A 22,035-nucleotide genomic window follows, 5' to 3' on the forward strand; every position below is an offset into this window, starting at 1 on the left:
TCTCTGGTGCCAGAGTACATGCCTTCCCAATTCCGAGCAGCTCCTTCAGACAGACACCACAGAGGAGCTCAAACAAAAATCTTGGCCCCCGGCCTCATAAATACTTCTGACCTATCTGGGGCCAGTAGACCATAATTAATATTTCTGGGTTCCGGCTGGGCGGGTGAGGGGTGGCGGAGGCATAGAATACCCTTCACAGGAAGAGGCTAACAAAACCCGCTGGAAGCACTCCAGCCTTAGATTGATTTGTTACGTGTAGGTTAGATGTATGCACCCTGGTGTAGTTTACATTGAGAATGACGTTGGTCATATGAATTCCCTCACAGCTACCTGATAGGAGTCGCCAAGTGCGCAACTAAAATGCCTATGCTGTCATGAAATATTTTTAATCCAGATAAAATAGTATTATTGTTCACAAATGAATGTCTTGTCACCTCATCGCTCACTGGCCGAGACAGAGGGGAGTGAAGGCCCCTGGAGCACTGGAGAGGTGACGAGCACTCCGGACCCTGGGGGTGTGTGCTCCTGGAGCACCGAGAAAGGAGAGAGAGGAGGGTCCATGATGCACCAGAGGAGAAGAAATCTGAGCCTGTACAGCATCGACTAACGGACTCGAGCAGTTGCACCATGGAAGATATGTACATGGCTCCGCCCACGTAGGGGCGCTGTCAGAGGTTTGAGCCTGCAGCCTCCTTGCAGCGGGAGCGACAGCTCTGCTGTCGGATGCTTAAGCCTGTAAGCTCTGTAAAGCAGCGGCCATTGCTCTGCTGTCAGATTGAGCCTGTAAGCTCTATGAAAAGCATCTCCATAGGTTTAGTTCACATTGTCACTTGTACCAGTCCTGCAGGAAAGCACTACGGTGGACGAAGTTAATTTACCCAGAATGCAGTTGCTTAGCAGGCCAGTTTTCACTTCGGCTCTGCTTGAGCCTGTAACATCTACATACACGAGTTCCGGATCTGCTGTCTGAAATTCGAGCCTGTACTGCGTAGCCAGAGGCGCTGCTCTGCCGACGGAGGCTCGAGCCTGTAGGATCTGTGCAGGCTTGCGGTGCATCTCTGGGGTCTGAGGCTCGAACCTGTCCGGTGTGTGCGCATGTGGAACAGCTCTGCTATCTCAAACTTGTGCCTGCGAGATGTGTAGCCTGAGGCACAGCTTTGCTGTCTGAGGACTGAGTCAGATCTGTGTCATGTCGGCCTCATGACTTATGAAAATACAAAAAGCGCACAGTTACTCAGAAGTTTTGCATACTTGCTGTATGTACATTGTACGCACAGAGTAAACTGAAGCCAGGCAGACATTTACAAGACTCACAAAGTATCAAAGGAAACCCGGGTAGGACTTTCACAAGTTCACAAAAAAAAAACGGCGGAGGCCACACAGGTAACACAGACACTCAATGTGAACAGCAAGAGGAAACACACACGTAACACAGACACTCAAATGAGTAGTAAGAGACAACAACGACAAGCCCGGCTTCTAAAGTGGTCCGGATACGAGCGCCCGCCGCGCGAAAGTGAAAGCAATTACGGCGAGACGCGGCAGAGCGTGGCGCGTGTGCTTGGCAGGGGCGGGGGAGCGCATTCCAGGCGGGGGAGCGGACCCTTTGAAGTATGATGCCGAGGGCACCAGTGGGCTGAAGCGCTTCCCCAAATGGATTGCATGGCGGCACGATGCACGTGATTGTGCGCGTGTTCGCCATGCAATCCACTTTTGGGAGCACTTTGAAATGCCCCTCTTATTAGAGTCTCGAATAGCGATTGCGTAAACGCAATAGCTAGGCGAGACCTAAAAATGAGCAGTCAACCAAGCAACCTTCCAATCTCAGAAAACAGATCCCAGTCTAGAACTACAAGCTGCCTATGCGCATTGAATCTGCTGTTGGCCAGAACCTTGGGTATCCAGTTTATCAATGAAAATATTCACTGCTCCCCAGCACCGATTCTGCTCATGCTTTATTAAAGCTTTTGGCCAGTTTTATTCAGCCATGGGATAGGCACTCTTGGTCACCCTTCCTGAGGAAGGAAGTACTCCAGACAAGAAGGCAGCTTCTAACACTTAGGAGGCGTGTTGTAGTTTGGATCAATGCCACATTATCAATGGTAAAGTAGACCTCAGATCAATGAATATTTAATGTGCATAGCAAAGTGCTCTCGGGCCATGAACGCAGAGTGGAAACCTGCAGTTGCAGGGGGTGGGGTAGGCCGTCGCTGAGTGGGAGCCATAGACGTTCCATGGACGAGTTACATACAATAAGATTTTAAAAAACACAAGCACTCAATGTTTTCAATGGCCAGATTCCTATGCTAAATCCTTTTATCCAGTGTCAACATGGAGATGCCTTGACTTGAGGCTTAGCACATCCGGTTCAGTATTCCTCAGGAGACTTCTCCACTCACAACATTAGAGCAGCTTTCTGATTTACACACTAAACACTTAGCACTCATCTTCCCTGCCCAAAGCCCAAGGGCTTTCCGGGTTAAAGGCGTCTTCTGCATTAATAAGTAAAAGCAACATTAAAGCTGGTAGACCGATCCCGTTAATAAACAATGTTTACAAGCCTAGGAGCGGATAACTACCACATCCTTTTGGTACTTGCAGAGATTTGTCGGCAGAGCTCCAGATGAGGAGCACGCCACATCACCTAAAGCCACCTTAAAGGTGGGAGTAAAGATGGAAGCAGTAGAAGATGGACGAGAAATATACAAGGAACATGGTACATTGATGGACTGCAGGAGAACATCTCAAAGCAGATTGTGTCCCCTGAAGTCTTATGCTTGTTTTGCAGGAGTATTGTTCATTTTCCAGTGCAGGCTCTCACATGGAGCCACCAAGAGGCCAGGCTCAAGGCATATGACAGACATATGTCTTTGGCAGGATCTTGTCACTGCCAGATAGGTATCCCGCACACCACCTAGAGACACCATGTATCCTATGCAAATTCCCTCCAAGAGACACTGGGGGCTCATGAACAAGTTCCCACGAGCAACGCCCCCTCTCTGAAAAGAGACTGCTGGTCCGAGAGTAACACCCTCTGTAAGGACATGCTTTCGGTCCCAGGCAACAGTTCCTCCGAGAGACAGTAGGGCCGATGAGCAATCACTACTGTAAGAGATACCATGGCCATTAACTATCCCCCTCCAATAGACACCAGGGCCATTATTATACACAGTGTCTGGGAGTGCTACTTGAGTGCGAATCTGTTGTTTGCGCCCCGGGGCACTTAGGTATTGCAGAAGGATTCACAGGTGCTTATGCAGCCTCTTTCAGCAATTTGGATTGTGCAGACACAAGATGTGTGCACATGCAATCACAAAGAAGCAGTCCCTCATTTGTTCGAGGAGCGTGGCGCCATGCAAATGAAGCGACCCTTAACAATTGATCCGTGTTATATTACAGACACAGGTGTGACAGAGATGGTGTGAAGTCGAGGATGCTTTCTGAATGCACATTAACTCTTTGCCACGTTGAAGGTGCCACACAGCCATTAAGCTCCCCACTCCGCACCTCAAGAGCGCTACTTCGAAGAAGGTTGCGGAGTTCTCTGGAGTTTCCCACGCACCCCCATTCCAATAGACGCAGTAGCACTCTACACCACCCTGCTAGGAATCACTGTCCATCTTCCAAATTTAGCCAGTATGGCTCTAGGGAAAGAGGAACTTGAGTTCATCCCTGACTTTCAATAGTACAGAAATGCCAGAGTTTGTGCCATCACTGAGGACAGCACATTTAGTGTAATCAGGCGTGCTGTCTGGGTCCCACGCAGGGTGCACAAGATAGGAGTGTGACGACGAGCAAACAGAAAATGCATCAGATGTATTATTTAATAAGAAGATCAACTAATCAGACAACAGTCGCAAAACAGTCTTCCGCAGCCCAAATATACTGCAGTATTCCGCAAAGTGAGAAGAGCGTTTGTATGACGGGTAGGAAGCCGCAAGAAGGCTCATTCTCGTCATACATTATGGAAACAAAGGACATCTGTAAGAAAGTGGCTCTGTATATACTGTACCAAAGTAAGGTTCAGTTTGTACAGAGTCCACAGTCCCCAGAGGTTTGGCAGAGGCTAAAGTTAGATATAACCTTACTCTCTAAGGCCGGGAGTTAGCAGGAGCAGGTTCGAGCATCAACAGGCCTGTCGGGCTGGGGCCAAGTCAGTTGGTGTCGTCCTCTTGTTAGCAGCTGCACGGCAGGTCTTCTTTCTTCCTGTCTTCTTCTTGTTTCGGAATCGGGATCTGAGGAAGGAAGGTTCAGGGTGTCCCTAAATACTAAATTTAGGGGCGTTACAGGTAGGTAAAGGGCAGGGACTAATGGGTCCCTTCCCTGGGGTGGGTACATCCCCTATCCTGCCACTCTCCTGTGGGAGGGGGGCAGGAGCCTAGTCCTGATTGGGTAGGGCTCCCCATCTTCAAGATGGCGAGAGCCCGGAGTTGTGCTTCACCTCGCCTCCCCCACCTGAGGGGTGGGGTTGGCAGAGGCTAGCACACCCCCTTTCCTCATTTGGGCTTTCCCCGCCAGTCTTCCCGCCAGAGTGGGGGCTAGAACGGTGGGGACCAGTTGCTGAGTACAGCAAGTGGTCTGGGGAAGCTCACAAAGGCGGCATGCCTTTGACGCTTCCCCTGCCCATCCTGGGGGAGGAGGCCTAGCACCTCGCCCAGGATGTGCATTGTTGCAGACCCACAAGAGTGGATGGCTCTCTACCCAGGGGTCCAGCAACATGTCTCCTGGGTGGCAGCCTAGGCAGCCTCTCAGTCAGGACACGGGTTGTAGGTTAGTTTCAGGGGGCAACTCTAAGTTGCCCTCTGTCATGCATATAACATTAAATCCCACACTGGCATCAGTGTGGGTTTAATGTACTGAGAAGTTTGATACCAAACTTCTCAGTCTTCAGTGTTGCCATTATGGTGCTGTGGAGTTCATGAGGACAAGCTCCCAGCACCATATACTCTTAATGGCAGCACTGCACTCACAGTGCCCAGGAATGGACCTCTGTACTGTAGGGGCACAGGGCTCATGCACCTGTACCCACACCACTGGCATAGGGCACCCAGCTAGAGGTATGCCAGGGCAGTGTGTTGTGGGCATGGCACTCAGGGATGTGTGCCATGTCGACTCTTTGTTTTGTTCTGCATTCAGACACTCAGTCTGCAAAGGCAGTGTGTGTGTGTCAGGGTACAGGCCTCTAAGGGTGACACTATAAGTGCTGCAGCCCTTAGAGGCCTTCTCTGGTCACAGTGCCCTGGGTACCTAGGGTACAATTTACGAGGAACTGACATGTGACCAGAGATGCCAATTGGGTGTAGGCTTCAATGCAGTTTTAGGGAAGGAACACAGGCCCTGGGTATCTGATCGGCAGGAGCCCAGGGCACACTCAGTCAAAGTACATCAGCAATTCAGCAAAAAGTGGGGGTATACCATGCAAGAAAGATGGCACTTTCTCACAACATCTCACTGCAGATGTCAAGCATTGAATTGACCAAACTCTTCTAATGGGCCCATCTTCCCCACTTGTTTACACTACAATGTGATGTCACCTAAAAAGTGCAGAGTTGAGTGATGGCACTGCAAATCTCACCGGTGATTTCCTGTCCAGCTGAAACGGCTTTTGAGATTCTTTCTGAGGAAGAGTCCTGTCCTGGCTGTGATGCAGTATCAACAGGATCAAAAGGTCTTGTCAAGAGAGGGTTACTCAAACTCCTCGGGGCAGACTTTGGTGAGCGGAGGAGGGACCAAATGTCACTGTTGTTTCTCTGCCTTGACAAATCAGTTGTATACCACAATATCGAGGAAAACTCTAGTAATTCTTTCCTTTCTTTTTCTTTTGCAGTTTTATATAGCGCAAACTCGAACCAAAAGTATTGTAGTGCTTTACGTGGACACCGGTTAACTGAATGATCATGTGAGCTCACAAAGCAGAAAAATACACACAATAAGCAAAAGACAGCTCATGAATTCCTACCAGGATCTTCTATATAAACACAATCCCCCACCACACAAGACCAAAGGACACCTACCCCTTAAACCCCCCAAAAAACAGAAGAACTCAAAGTCAACAAGCCAGAGACGTCAACCACGTCTAAAAACCTACCTCAGATTTAAAACACTTGTCCCCGAAACACGATCCAACAAGGGAAATAAAAACATTTTCACTTGCACACAAAGAATTCCAAACCATTGAGCTCTTAAACAGTTTAGCATAGAGAGAGTCAACCAACCACTATGATCGCATGCTCAACAATCTATCTAAAGGATAACCAATCACATTGCTATCCACACACGGCGTAGGGCTGTGTAGTTTGGTAATCTCATTCCTATGATATAGTGCCACTGAAATCATCAAGGACACAAAATCTACCATCGAAGATTGCTCCTAATATGAGTAGTAATCAGCAATAATTCATAACATCAAAGTATCAGACATCATACTACAGTATAAACCAAATGTTCTCATACTGAAAAAAATGTTCAGCTTCATATCCTAAATGATTTTGGACCCCACTCTATTAGATGGGTTCTGCATTATTGATCTAGACAAATCCCGTAGCTGTGACATATAAAAGATTTCATAAACGCAAACAATTTTTTTTCCAAACATTCTCTATATTGAATGCCTTTTGGTAGAAGTATGGACATCCCTTGGAAAATATAACGTACTACCACCACTGAGTAATCACAGCCTTATAGCTGAACAACATGTAGGTCACACCACAATATAGAGGACTGAATCCTTGAACGTCATCTTTCTGGAATATCTAAATCTACATTTGGGAGGCACCACAGAACCATTAAACTCCACTTTCATCCTATCGCTAAATAACAATGACTGCACATACAGCAATGCACTAAACTCACACATAGCACGGTGCCCATTAGATATAATTATCCAGAAAACTGGAAAATCTACAAACCTAAAACGTCATTTGATTCAAGTTGTAAGGTTACCCTCAAATTACCTACTAGTACACTTTTGCAAAGATGAAACACCATAAACAACCCACAAACCCCAAAAAACCTGAGTAAAATGTATACATCTAAATTCAACCACCTCACGACTACCAAACAACAATGGATTAGGCCAATATGGACATCCATGACCTTATGGGCATCTATGAAAAGACCATCACAATGATTACAAATTGCCTGGTCCGGATATCATGAAAAAGCTTCAAACAACAAATTCATGGTTCTCCACCGAGCTAAATTAAGAAATAAACCCCTATTAGAAACAAAAGGAAAATGACACCAAACCTCGACCTTCTCACAATCCCTGGAAAGAGTAAGAAAGCACTACACAATAAACAGAATAATCCTCCATGCTCCACATCTTAAGGCCCAAACTGTAGTAGTCAGAAAAAGTCAAAAGAAACTGTTTAAGGTTGTAGGGTGTCCGTCCAATCCAACAACCCCCACAGTGAACCCTCACATACCGGAAAAGTGTCACGAGTTGCTGAACAAAATCCAGAAAATTATAGAAAAGACCTCCAACACCCTCAACATCTACAGATAACCGAGTGGGGAACACCCAAAAACGGTGGCAGGACTTCACACCACTGTCATTCAGCAGTCATACAGTGAACATTGAGTGCTCTGATGTCTACAAGTCATAATCGTTAACCACAAAAAGGAGAGAGTCAGGGGAAGTAACAGCCAACCTACTGTCCCCTCTTAAAACAGAAAACACAAAAGAAGTAGGTAGCCAATAGTCAATGTATAAGCAGTGAAAGAGCGGTTCGTACTGGAGATCCAGAGATAGCGCGTTATGTGGAATCTACAAGGAGGTCTAGAAGGCCATCCTTAATGTAAGAGGATGTCCCACATACAATATTGTGCCATGCTTCATTATAGACATCCTCTCCCCTCGAAGACTTCTGGCGGTAGGAGGGAGTTCTTACATAAATCTTATAGTATAGAGCGGGATCCAGTTCAATTAAAAGTGCCTTCAGATTTCTCGGGTATCACCTTTATTCATGAGGACCTGAGATACGTTAAAATCAAAACCAATTGATGGACCCTACAGAGAATGATGTCTCCGATCCACCTCTCAAAAGGCCAACCTGTTTCTGCCCAAGCAAAGAGCCATTATGGTCTGGGGCATTTGTCAAGGCTGTCAGATCCCTATAACAAACATAAATAAAAGTAGTGTCACCCACGTCCTTCACTACTAGGGAAAAGGGGAAATCACCTAAGGCGTACCCAAGTGAGTCCTACCTGGGACAGTATCATGTGTAACTCATCATGCGCTCGTTTAAAGGAGGTACCTTATGTTCATGTTGGTAACAACCCGCGGGAAACGGACGTATTTGGTGGAGGAACATGGCGGACCTTCTGATGAATGTGTGACTATGGCGGCCACCGCCCCTCCCTGTGAACATGAGGTAACCCCTTTAATCAAGGGCGCATGATGAGCATCTTTTTAATGTGAGGTTAATGCAATTTTCCCCAGCTCACAATGTTAGTTTATTATTTTAATGACTGTTTATTGCCGTTTTCCTAACACAAAGTTAAACACCCATATCATAGCAGTCCCATACTGCTAGGAGCTTATGACAGACAGCGTGTAGAGTTAACAAAGCAACAATCATCCTGATACACTTAGTTCACTGCCGTCCACAGGAGGTTAGTTATTGCTTTGACAGGAGGATTGCATTCTGTGACTCGAGTAATTATGAACAGTACAACGTTCATGAACGCGTAAGGACTGATAACTTTATGTTTATTGTGTAAAGGGGATACACAGTGTTGCTACTGCATATCTTTTGTGATATTGTACTGCTTTGTTGATTTTTGTTGTTTCTAAGGATTGGTTCTCTATTTTTTACTGCACATATCGCCCTGTATCCAAAATGGAAAAAAAATCATTGTTCTTTTTTATACAGAACGAACCCTATAGCTTGTATCTGTAGGTTATATTACTAGGGGCGTAGCTACCATTGGTGCATCAGGTATAAGGGCACAGAATACTGAGGGGCCCTTCAAACTCCTAACAAAGCTGTATTTTACTACCCCAACAGCAGTCCAAGAGGCCATCTTCCTTGTCTGCTACAGGGTGCATGGAATCCTTGCAACACTACTACTCTCCACCTTCACAGCGCCCACTTTCTGCTAGGCTTTGATTACTCGGCCAAGCTAGTCCAGCGTCAAGGACATCCACTTTCCATCCCAAACTGAGAACCTATGTCCTAATTTATAGGAAACATTTGGAATCGCCTCTGTTGTTTCTGTTTTGTTTACAATGTGTTACTGAGCACTGGCTGCCACTAATAGCCACCTGGCAAAATAGATACCCTCCGAACAACTGTGTATAGATACCCTCCGAACAACTGTATTAATACCCTCCGAACAACTGTATTAATACCCTCCGAACAACTGCAAATGTCTCGTTCCAAATGAGTAGCTGAAGAAGCAATAATGGGTCTTCAAGAGACGTCGCAAGGTCGGATGATCTTCTGTAAGCCTACGCCGTAATGGGAAACTGTATGCAGGCTTGGACCATAAACGTTCTGCATCCTACTCATCGTCCACAAAGTTTGGCAATGCCAACAAATGCTACCAAGGATGATGGCAGGAGATGGGTGGGACGACAACAGTGGAACTTTGAAAAAAGAAAATGAGGGGACTAATCTGTTCACTGTCCTGTGCACCATGTATACAGCTTTGAAAAGAACCCATTTGTGAATGAGCTGCCAGCAAAGAAAGAAAAGGGGAGGGGTAATAATATTAAATCTTTGATGTGCAGCACCGGATGTACCACAGCTTTTTAATGATGCTGAAGGTATGGGAGCAGGTAGGCTAGGAGTCCCAGATAAATAATTATATGATCTGTAGAAAAAGTACTAGAGCTCAAACCAACTGAACTCTATTGGAAAAAAAATTAAAAAAGGGATTAGACAAAACTAAATTCTCTCCCTCCATGCTCTCAACACCGGCTGAGACCAACGCTGCAACCAGGCCGGCCCGAAACGCACCCACGGATCCTTTTCCTGCCGCAGCTGCAGCTTCACCTGCAACAGAACCACCAAACCATCACGGACCAGACCCAACCACCTCCGCTGCATACTCGTCAACACTCACTCCGCACGCAGACACGCCATCGAGCTCTAGGACCTGCTCGACACCACTGCCCCGGACGTAGCCTTCCTGACCGAGACGTGGTGGAACGACTCCTCTGCACCAGACATCGCCATTGCCATCCCAGACGGCTACAAGATCACCCGCAGGGACCGCGCCAACAGCATCGGAGGAGGAATTGCCATCGTCCACAAGTCCACCTCACCACCCACGCAGACACCCTCAACACCGCCGAACACCTGCACTTCCGGATCCACACCGACCCTAACACCACCCTCACAGGAACGCTCGTCTACAGACCCCCCGGACCCCTGGCCCAGTGCAGCGACTCCATCGCCGACCTCTCCAGCACCCACGCACTCGCCTCCACGGACTACATCCTCCTAGGGGACCTGAACTTCCACCTCGAGAACAACAACGACATCAACTCCACCACGCTGATCGGCAACCTCGCCAACCTCGGCCTCAGACAACTCGTCACTGCACCCACGCCGCCGGCCACACGCTGGACGCCGTCTTCTCCACAAGCACCCACGTCGCCTTCGACCACACCACCGAACCCCACTGGGCCGACCAACGCTGCATTCACTTCACCTTCAAAAAACCAACCACGCACCACCGCACCCAACAGCTGCCTCGCCGCGGCTGGAGCAAAGTCACCGAAGACCAGCTGCTCACCATCCTCTCCCAGAACCCACCCACCGACCCCACCAACCCAGACGCCGCAGCCCGCAACCTCAGACAGTGGATCGACGACTGTGCCAACACCCTCGCCCCACTGAAGAAACCCTCCAACAGCCACGCCAGCAAGAGAGCCACCTGGTTCACCGACGAGCTCCTGGCCTCCAAGCGCGCATGCTGGAAACTGGAGAAGAAATGGCTCCACGAACGTACACCGGACAACCACGCAGCCCACAAGGACGCCACCCGCAGACACCACCACCTCATCAGATCAGCCAAGAGGTACTCCTTCAAAGACCGCCTGGATAACAACACACACAACAGCAAAGAGCTCTTCCGCATCGTTAAAGAACTCTCCAACCCCAGCGCCAACACCAACGACATTCCCCCTTCACAGGAACTGTGCAACTCACTGGCCATCTTCTTCCACCGCAAGATGGCTGACATCCACAACAGTTTCAACACCACGACCAACCCGACCACGCCAGACTCCACCCCTCCTCCGAACACCAACAACGCCAACCGTCTTACCTCCTGGTCCAACGTCAGCGACGACGAGACACGCAAGGTCATGAACTCCATCCACTCAGGATCTCCGACAGACCCGTGCCCACACCACATATTCAACAAGGCAGACGCAGCCATCGCCCCCCAACTACGGAAGGTCATCAACTTCTCCTTCGAAACAGCGACATTCCCGGAAAGCTGGAAGCACGCCGAAATCAACGCCCTCCTCAAGAAGCCCAAGGCGGACCCCAAGGACCTCAAGAACTTCCGGCCCATCTCCCTGCTCCCGTTCATGGCGAAGGTCATCGAGAAAATCGTCAACATGCAACTGACCCGCCACCTCGAAGACAACAACATCCTGGACCCGTCCCAATCCGAATTCAGACGAAACCACAGCACAGAGACTGCCCTCATCGCCACCACAGACGACATCAGGCGCCAATTAGACAACGGCCCTCATCCTCCTGGACCTCTCGGCCGCCTTCGACACGGTCTGCCTTCGCACTCTAAAAACACGCCTCCAAGAAGCCGGTATCCAAGAGAAGGCCCTCGACTGGACCACATCCTTCCTCTCCTGCAGATCCCAGAGCGTCCGCCTCCCACCCTTCTGATCCGAAGCCACCGACATCATCTGCGGCGTCCCCCAGGGCTCCTCCCTCAGCCCAACGCTGTTCAACATCTACATGGCCCCCCTCGCACAAGTGGCCCGCCACCACAACCTCAACATCATCTCCTATGCTGACGACACTCAGCTCATTCTCTCCCTCACCAAGGACCCACGCACCGCCAAAACCAACATCCACGACGGAATGAAGGCCATCGCCGACTGGATGAGGAGCAGCCGGCTGAAACTGAACTCGGACAAGACGGAGGTCCTCATCCTCGGACCCAACCCCTCGGCCTGGGACGACTCCTGGTGGCCGACCACTCTGGGGAAAGCACCGACACCCACCGACCACGCACGCAATCTAGGATTCATCCTTGACTCCTCCCTCTCCATGTCCAAACAGGTCAACGCCGTCTCCTCCTCCTGCTACAACACCCTCCGCATGCTTCGCAGGATCTACAAGTGGATCCCGACCGAAACAAGAAGAACGGTGACACAGGCCCTCGTCAGCAGCAGGCTGGAATACGGCAATGCACTCTACACCGGAATCCCAGCCAAACACCTACGACGACTACAGCGCATCCAAAATGCCTCCGCCCGACTGATCGTCAACGTCCCCCGCCGCAGCCACATCACCCCCCACCTGACAAACCTACACTGGCTCCCCGTCATCAAGAGGATCACCTTCAAACTCCTCACCCATGCACACAAAGCACTCCACGACACCGGACCAGCCTACCTGAACAGCAGACTCAGCTTCCACAACCCCCACCCGCCAGCTCCGCTCCGCCAGCCTCGCCCTGGTCGCCGTCCACCGCATCCAACGAACAACCTCCGGCAGCAGATCCTTCTCCTACCTCGCCGCCAAGACCTCGAACACCCTATCTACCCACCTACGGCAGACCGAAGACCTACTCGCCTTCAGAAGACTCCTCAAGACCTGGCTCTTCGAGCAGAAGCGAACCTCCCCTCTCCCCCCCCTCTCAGCGCCTTGAGACCCTCACGGGTGAGTAGCGCGCTTTACAAATACTATGATTGAACAAGCAGCATTTGGTCTAAACTGGATAAGAAGCTACAGTTACCCTGACACAGAAAGACAGTATCAAAGAATCCCAATTCTTGATACAGCTCAGAAGAAGCATAAACCGTAGATACCAGATCCAGATTCGCAGTCAGTAGTACAATTTCTGGTATTAGTGAAACTGGACTAGGGAAAAATTCGAACTAGAGAAATACTGTGATGACTGCTCAGACTAAAAGCAGGATAGCACCATTATAGGCAGGTGAACACACAGCTGGCAAGCTGCTCTCAGGCTCCAGGAAGTGCATTCACACCATTTGCATAATGATCACATTTGCGCCTCTGACATATTAGCTCTCTACATGTAACCTCTCCAATACACCTAGATCCCAAACTTCCCATTTCTGAGAGTTCAGGTACAGTGAGCAGGAACAACCACCTCTTCCTAGAAATTCAAATCTTCAAGATAACACAAATTCTCCTCTAACAGGACAGGGGAGGACCATGAATGCAAAATACAACCTACAAAGGTCACTGAAACACATGTGCATATCCATGGTTGGCCTCTTTGTGCTTGGATCATACAAACACTACAGCTAAATGGAGGTTTTTAAATACCCATGGTAATGTCAGGATATACTTTAAACTCAATCTGACATCAGCTATGCTCCTGTCTTCCAAAGGCTAAACTGGACAAACACTGAAGAGCAATTCTAAGAGTAGAGGAACCTCCTGGTTTCACCGCTAAAACAGACAACAATGATTGACTACAAAACTGGCTCCACTTTGGAGAGCTCCTAGGGGGTATAACAGTCTAATATCTACAATAATATCAGCTCATACGATATATGCTGAGCTGCAATTCTGGCACTTGAATGTGAAACGGATGGAATATTATGTAGACTATATGCTGAGGTGCACCCAGGAGTGATATATGATCTGTTGGTCTCCACCACACAGTGCCCCGGCACTCCACGAGGCAAAGTTCACACTGCAGAATACTGCAAACATAAATAAATAAATATGGGTATAACACGAGGACATTTCACTCTATTGACTTACCATGCTCTGGTAGTCCGGTTGACTTCTTACTGCACCACAAACCTGAGCCATGGTTTGAAACTTTTTTGTGACAAAATTGACCCGCCATTTATAGATCTCTGTATATAAAATTTAGATTGGGTACTTTACCACTGGCATCCTTCATCTGTAAAGGGAGATCCTACTCAGAGGGTAGTGCAGCTTGCTTGGCCTGTGGAACAGCGCAGGAGGCAGATGCCCACTTGCTCTTTTTTTGACCAGCGTACACAAGACAACGAAGACTGAGGATTCTCCCCTTGCGCAGACACCTTGGAATGTGGCTTCATAAGCAAGCTTTACGTATTTGTAGGTCAGACACTGGGTCTTGTGTGTATTTTTCTTTTTAATTAATCTTTATTGAGCTTTTATGACTTATTTTACATAACCCTAGTCCCCCCACCCGACAGGTTACAGGCATTACAGTTGGTTTGTAAATATATACATTTAACAGAAATAAGACAAAAATAAGATTAAAGCGTAGATTCATTTGATCTTAATTATTCAATACCTTCTATCCATGTTCTTAGTGGATCCCAAATAGCTAGACCTTTCTTTTTCTTATTCAAACCCTTACATTTATAAATTGCGATTTCAAAGCTATAAGTAGCAAGTAGGCGTGCCCGCCATTGATGAAATGAGGGTGGTTGTGAATCTAACCATGCTGATGCTAGACAGATTCTCAATATTGACATTGAAATAAATATAAATCCCCTTGTTTGAATTGGTCAGGAATCCCCCACAGCGCCCAAAACAATTTCTGCGGGTGTTATTTCAATATCTTTTTTAATAATTTTTGAGAGAAAGATCGAGATATCCCGTCTAATAGCAGAGAGTTCATTACAAGTAGCAAACATGTGTATTAGGTCCGCTTCGGGGAGAGCACATCTTGGACATTTCGTCCCCTTTCCATAACTCCATTTTGCTATTTTTTTGGTCTTGTGTGTATTTTTCAATAGCTAACTTCTTAGAAGCAGTCTGGCCTGTTCGCACTAGGACACTCACGCAAACACCACAATCTAAATATGGAGTATATAAATTACCTGTAACTACGATAGCTACAATTGCACACTTCTGTCCTGCTAATTATGAAATACAACTGGCCAAGAAAGCATTTAGTTTTAGCAACATATTGATTTTACACAGCTCTGCTTTTAAAATTGTATTTTAAACTGCAAAACTGACTTTTACGTATAGATTTTATTCAATTTTAACGAAAGTTACTACTGTGGCTCCCTCTCTTGGGAATTTTAGCTTTTGCTTGTATTCGTCTGTTTAACACAAAATGTATTTCCTATTCTGTGATGCTTTCATGGTCGTCGACCGAATTAAGGTATTTAAACTCGAACTCGGCATAATGATAAATTTTCACCCACCAGGAAGGGAAACTAAAGTTCTTAGGGGAAGGTACAGGACTGGGGGAATCAACAATGACTTGCAGCGGGGGTGGGGGGGCGATGGGTGGGGTGGGCAGGGGGGGTGTTTTTGTAAAGAGGGCCACCAACACCAGAAGAAACAGTTGAATTAAAGAACCATAATATTACTCTAGGGACACCGCCCTGTAGCAATCTCAGCCATTCCTCTGTGACTGCCGCCCAACATTATGCATGGATTACAACCTCATGAAATAAATGAGTGTGCCCACTAGTGCCAGACTGCTATGATATGGGTGTTTCACTTTATATTAAGAAAACGGCAATAAAAATGAAATACAAAAATTGACTAATTGTGATCTTGGGAAAATTGCATTAACTTCACCTTGAAAAAGAAGCTAAAAAGAGGCACCGTTTGGGGAAAGAAAAAAAGATGGTAGTACAGTTAAATTAGAAGTGCCCCGGTGTGGTTACTGAGGGATCTGCACAAGCTGATGAAAGAAGCCACCATGAAGTGGTTCGCTCCTTCAGGGCGCTTGAAGGCACCGTGCGAGTGTGTAAATATTAGTGCCAGGGAAAGTTGGAAACCAGGTTGCGGCTGACCAGACTGACTTAGCAGAGGCTCTCACCGATAATGTAGCTGCGTGATTTACAGGTCACCTCAGAAATCTGCAAACCACAGTTTGACTAGCAGCGGATCCTACTCTCACTTTCACCCTTCTGAGGTCCGGGGATAGTAACATCCGCCAATACCAACAGAGGATTAACCCCATAAGGGCCGAACTAGCACTTATAAGACTAGAGTTTCCAGCTCCGATCTCAGGACCTATGCATAAAGGGAGCTTACCCAGGGGCAACTGAACCATTCAAGGTGCACACACTTCTGCTATACAGCAGAGGAGGCACGGATCGGTGCTATAAATGGGCGGGTGATGACGGGTACAAAATACCTCCACTTCTCAGCTGAGGTGCAGTACATTTAATAAGAAGGTACCGGCTCTGCATGTTTTTTACAAGGAAGGGCTTAAGCAACTAAATAACGGCATAAAGGCAGAATTAAAGTAAAGGTTGCGTTAATATGTGAAGCTTCTCCTTTGCTCTCGCTCTGAACCGCCTAGGAGAGACAGATGTCTCTATCCAGGAACAGAGAGCCTGGGGTACCAGTTCCACAGAAGCCACCGGCAAATTTCATCAGCACATAATTTGGAGCAAAGCTTAAGCATGGGGCTCAAGACCGCTGTAATCTGTAATTTATTATCCCTCCCAGTGGGACTGAAGACGTTAGCCAGTCAATCCCTGACTGTGTCTAGGAGATATTGAGGATTCATGAGCTTCCCATGAATACATCTCAAAAGACAACTGCCCCACAGTGGAGTATCCAGTGTGTTGTGCGCCCTAGGGCAAGATAGGAGATGGCCCCCCTGGCTGCTGTTTGAATGATAAAATACAGCAATAATCGGGGTGAGGGGGCCCCTCAGACCTCTGGGCCCGGTGCCACAGAACCTGCTGCACCATTGGAATCTGCACTCCTGCTGCCCCACAGGACAACATGGCCCTTCCAACTGGCATCAACAAATACGTCTGAAGCACTCGGCGTACCGCAGAGACTCAAGTGGACCATGAGCCGTGCATGACCACTCAACCCAAGACGAAACCGTACTGTTAGCATGGCTTTAGCACTCACATCACTTTTGAGCAGATACAAGGGGTACCATTTACAATGGGACAGTACCAATGGTTATCACATACGGGGTTAATACACGTAGTAACATCACCAGGGTACTGTGCGCCACAGGGCTGGTACTCAACTCAATGCCCCATCATTTTGGAGCTGAAATGCATGAAGATCTGCATTATTTATGAACCTATTAATGCATTTCTTAAGAGTTAACCAAGCTCGGGGGTATCTGTAAATCCCACACAACATCTCTTGTTTGTAGCACTGATGATCAGGGCGCCTTTTTTACAAACACACAATACAAGAGGCCAATGGGCGATTTTATTAGCAGATTACTAAACATGGGACCTTCATTTTATAGCCAATACACCTAGGACCCTTCATTATAGTGCTCACACGGGTGCCTGTTTTGTGAGAGAGCTCCTACACCCGGATGCTTCGACCCTACAGCTAATGCACACGGGAGCCTTCGGAATACAGCTGATGCAGGAGCCAGCTTCCGTCATACAGTTAATGCACACAGCTAATGCACGTGCCAGCTTCCGTCATACAGTTAATGTACACAGCTAATGCGCGTGTCAGCTTCCGTCATACAGTTAATGCACACAGCTAATGCACGTGTCAGCTTCCGTCATACAGTTAATGTACACAGCTAATGCGCATGGCAGCTTCCGTCATACAGTTAATGCACACAGGGGCCTCGGGAATACAGCTAATGCACGTGCCAGCTTCCGTCATACAGTTAATGTACACGGGGGCCGCCCGGAATAGAAGCTTCCATCGAAGAGCCAAGGCACGAATAAATGCGCTCACTGCTTGCCAATCGCTAAGATCCCAAACAGAAGAGAAGATACACCCTAGATCACCACCCTTGCCTTCATCTCCACCAGCTCCAAACGAGAGGGAGTCAGACACCAAGGGTGTGTATTTAACACCAAGACGCAGCTACTTAATTACACGAAACATCAGTCAAGGAATAGAAGGGCAATTACATACAACCAAGACAAGAACAGCAGGAACACATCACACGGATTAGATGGCACACCAAGTGACACTGCGATATATAAAACAACATACATGTTGGTATAGATGAGCATGTTATAAAGAGTTGCACACAGAGGAACAACTCTTCCACTTGCAAGTCCCCGAAACTGGTCACATTGCAGACAACATCCTCCGCAGAGGCAGGCATATGGTGCCAACAATGTACGCCCCCCACCAAGGGTTCTTTGGCAAACGACGCCATCAACATTCTACTATATAAGCTTCACCTTTGTCTAGGCGAAGGATGGAAAAGACACAAAGATGAATGCAAGTGCACACAACACCAGGGAACCACATAATGCACCGTCCCTACCAACACGCCTGTTTCCAGACCAGCCACCAAGCGAAGCACTGTCGATAATCAATCCCAGGCAATTCAGGGAAGAGCAGACAGGTCCAGGACCACCAGCAGGTCAATCCTCCCTCCAGCCAGCCCAGAAAGTCATGACCCCGTCAAGGTGGGTCAAACCATTAAGGCAGCCACATCTTTGGGATGGCCCGTTCTCTTCTGCAAAACTTTCTGCTACTTTTGCCAAGGTGAGGGTGGGTGGGTGTTTCCCTAAGTGGCCCCAGTCACATGATCAGGCTGTCAGGAGAAGCATTCCATCCCGCGCGCTAGAGAGCAAAGAGGCAGGTCCTTCCTCACGCCACAATTTAAACCCCCACCTAAGCGCCCACGATGTCACCATTTGGGTGGTAGTACGAGGTGCTTGGCCTCGTGCTCCGTACCTGGCCATCAATTCGCTCCTGCCTATGGAGCAAGTCATCCTGCCACTCTGCTAAGCACAGGGGTTGCTGCCTCAGGAGCTTCCGTCAGACAGAAAATACACCTAGGAGCTGACGTCATGGAGTTAATACACATGGGAGCTTCTGTCAGGGAGCGAATACACATAGGAGCCTTCGTCATAGAGACAGTACACACGTTGGAGCTTCTGTCACAGAGCTAAAACACTTGGCAGTTAGGACCCGAAGTCCCCAATCCGGACCGCACCCCCTCAAACCCAATCAAGTCAATGACAAGTCAACTAATTGTTTTGGAACAACGGGTCACGTTTATTACAGTACAATCAAAACACAACAAGAATTATTCAGAATCACAGATTGCCAGTAAGTCATATCAAAACAAGGAAAGCGTAGATAACCACAGGTCAAAATTCTAAGATATGTAACAGTTAAGTAAACAAGTACATATTTCAGCAGCATGATATATATACAGTTATTTACTATTGGGGCCTCCATGGGCAAAACTCCAACACTAAGGTTTAGGCAACCCTTCATCCCAGAAGAAACACACAGGTGCTACCACCTGCATTGCTGAGGGGTGGCCCCCATTCACTGTAACCATGTCCGCATCCCTGGTCTGCTGTCCAACACCAGGCTGTCTCAGGAGCTACAAGAAGTGTGACCAGGGACTACAAACCCATGCCCTACAATGAACCCATAGGAGTTCTGTCATCGAGCTAACACACATAGGAGCTACCGACAGAGAACAAATATGCTAGGCCTGGGCGTGAAATTCTGCCCCGTACCCTGAGTTTGCAGCTTTTCCCACTCCGCGCAGAGTTCTGAAAAACTCCGCTCCGCAGTGCAGAGTTTTTTTCTTACTTGTGCTCGCCAACCTTAAGTTGGTGAGCGAAGAAAATCTTACTCCAGACCATCTCCTGGCAAGATTTGTCAACGCGGGCGGTCACGAATGGCCGCTACCGCTCGTGTTGAGAAACCTTCCGTTTGCGCTGAGGAAGCTGCCGCTCGAGTAGAACATCTACTCGAGCAGCAGAAAGAAGCAGAGCCCTCTTGCGCATGGTGCTGTGCTGCTTTTCCAGCATGGGACAAACACCCGGCACTAAAAATCAGCGTGAACGGTGTGACCTAACACACTCCGCCGCTTGCGGAACTCTGCATAGCGCAGCAGAGGTTTTTGGCCATTTCGCAAACTCGGCCCAGGCCTAAGATACACATGTGAGCTTCCATCATGGAGTTAATACACACTGAAGCTTCAGTCATTGAGCTAATACACGGGAGCCTCCGTCAGGGAGCTAATACATACAGGAGCTCAGTGTCAAAGAGCTAATACACATGGGAGCCTCCATCATAGAGCCAGTATATAGGAAGAATTTGTTCTAGAGCTAACACACGAAGGAGTTAATACACATTGCGGTATCCGTCACAGAGCTAATAAGCATTGGAATCTACGTCACAGAAATAATGCACATGGGAGCATTGACGGTAGAGCTAATATACATATAGAAAAAGCTTCCATGATAGAGTAAATACACACAGAACTCTCCGTCAAAGAGCTATTATTACATATATTAATGTACCTCAGAGCTCTAATACATACAACACTGCTGCGAAGGAATCCAAAACCACCGAAGGGGCAACAACCAGAACCCTAAATATTACTAAAGCCTAAAATGCATAACAAACACCCTTCGTGTATCCTTGATACACATTACATATTTTTATCACACAGCTCCTGCAATGCGAATGGTGCGATCACTCATAACACAGGAGACACGTGTGGCTTGCTTCATAGCCCCTGCACACACAGAAGGCTTCATGCCATGACTGACGCGCGGATGCACACAGGACACCGGTGATTATTCGTGTGAGACACACCTTCACCTAGATCTGTCTTGTATCTAAGACCGCTTTGCATTCTGGGTCTTATGGTTTATTTCTGCCTACCATAAGCGTGGTCGTGCAACTCCCACCATGCAATGCTCTGCAGGAAAACAGCCAAGGCATGCTGAAGGTGTCACACACAGGGCATGTGGCTGCTTGGCAGTTATGCAGAAGAGATCTGTGGGGATGGGGGGTCGGGGGGAAGAGAGACATCGGAGGCTGTAGGGGTACACAGGGGCACAGAGCCGGCTGGAACAGGCTGACAGTCCGCTCTGCATATATCGTGGCACGGGACTTATGGGGTCTTCCCCGGAGCTATACCGCGTGCTGTGCGGGGGATCGGATGAGCTTACGTCTCCAGCAGCCCCTTGGGTCGGAGGAGGTTGGGCTAAAAGTGACAGCTGGGTTAAGCCAGCGCGAGGACAGAAGCAGACCCTCTGCGCCCACCCCGTACTGTATACAATGGGGGCCCATACACGTAGAACAGCCACTGCCCCCACCTCACGCATATCCACGCCCCCCCCCCCTCCTGCTCCTCAACCACCGACTCCCTCTGAGGACCCCTTGCCCTTACTAAGCCGAATCCCTTCATGCAGACCACCCTTCATTCAACCCCTTGCACCCAGCACTCGCCTCCCGTGCTATCTGGTTCAAGGCTTCGTCCTCGGCGCCCAGCAACCGCTGCGGGAGCCGCTTCCTGCCGCCGGGGCCCGGGACCTCCATGGGGATGGGTGAAGCGGCGCTGGAGGGTCCGGGGAGCGAAAACGGTAGCCGGCCGCACTGTCAGTGGTATCTCAGGGAGGGGAGGCCGAGAGGGGGAGGGACCAGCCTGTGTGCCGCCCCCAAACCGCCTCTTCTCCGAGACCACCCCGGCCCTGTGTGCAGTTCCCAGACCGCCCCCTTCTGAGGGACCCACCTCCCCCGCGAGCAGAGACTCATTGACGGCTCAGGCAGAGACAGACAGCTCTACGCAGCGCACGCTCTAATCTGGCACGGTGACGGAGAGAGAGCAGCAGCGTTTATACCACACAGGCCACCCTTACACCATCAAAGAACGCCGAGGATGTTAACCGTGTGTCTTCTATTTATATAGCACGAACTCCGAATGCATTAGAGCGCTTTACATGCATCTCAGTTACATTCATTTTTAGGCACGTGGAGAAGTGAATTGTCCAGAATCACAGGATGATGCGTCGATGCTAAGGCTCGAACCTTGTCACCCAGTCAGCGGTTCTGGCCATAACGCCACATCACCTTTAGAGTTTAGAAAAGCAGCAGCATCGGACTGGGCCCGAAACGTACCAGGGCACTAACAACAAAGTAGCCTAGATTTGCAAATCACTACTGTCTGCAC

The 22,035-nt window shown here is 48.5% G+C and overlaps 1 protein-coding gene across 23 annotated transcripts in view; it reads right to left on the minus strand.

Annotated features, from left to right (window-relative positions):
- The window catches only part of LRRFIP1 (LRR binding FLII interacting protein 1), a 458,695-nt gene extending 437,109 nt beyond the window's left edge, over positions 1-21,586 (minus strand). For 20 of the 23 annotated variants that reach the window (XM_085645079.1, XM_085645077.1, XM_085645080.1 and 17 more), the window contains exon 1: positions 21,315-21,586. In XM_085645079.1, the coding sequence (XP_085501205.1) occupies positions 21,315-21,404 (90 nt within the window). In that variant the 5' untranslated portion in view covers positions 21,405-21,586. The remainder of the gene's footprint in view (positions 1-21,314) is intronic. The other 3 variants (XM_085645071.1, XM_085645069.1, XM_085645067.1) reach the window with 1 other exon arrangement.
- Between the last annotated feature and the right edge of the window lie 449 nt (positions 21,587-22,035).

The sequence above is a fragment of the Triturus cristatus genome, chromosome 3_1 (assembly GCF_964204655.1).
Source record: "Triturus cristatus chromosome 3_1, aTriCri1.1, whole genome shotgun sequence".
Lineage (NCBI taxonomy): Eukaryota > Metazoa > Chordata > Amphibia > Caudata > Salamandridae > Triturus > Triturus cristatus.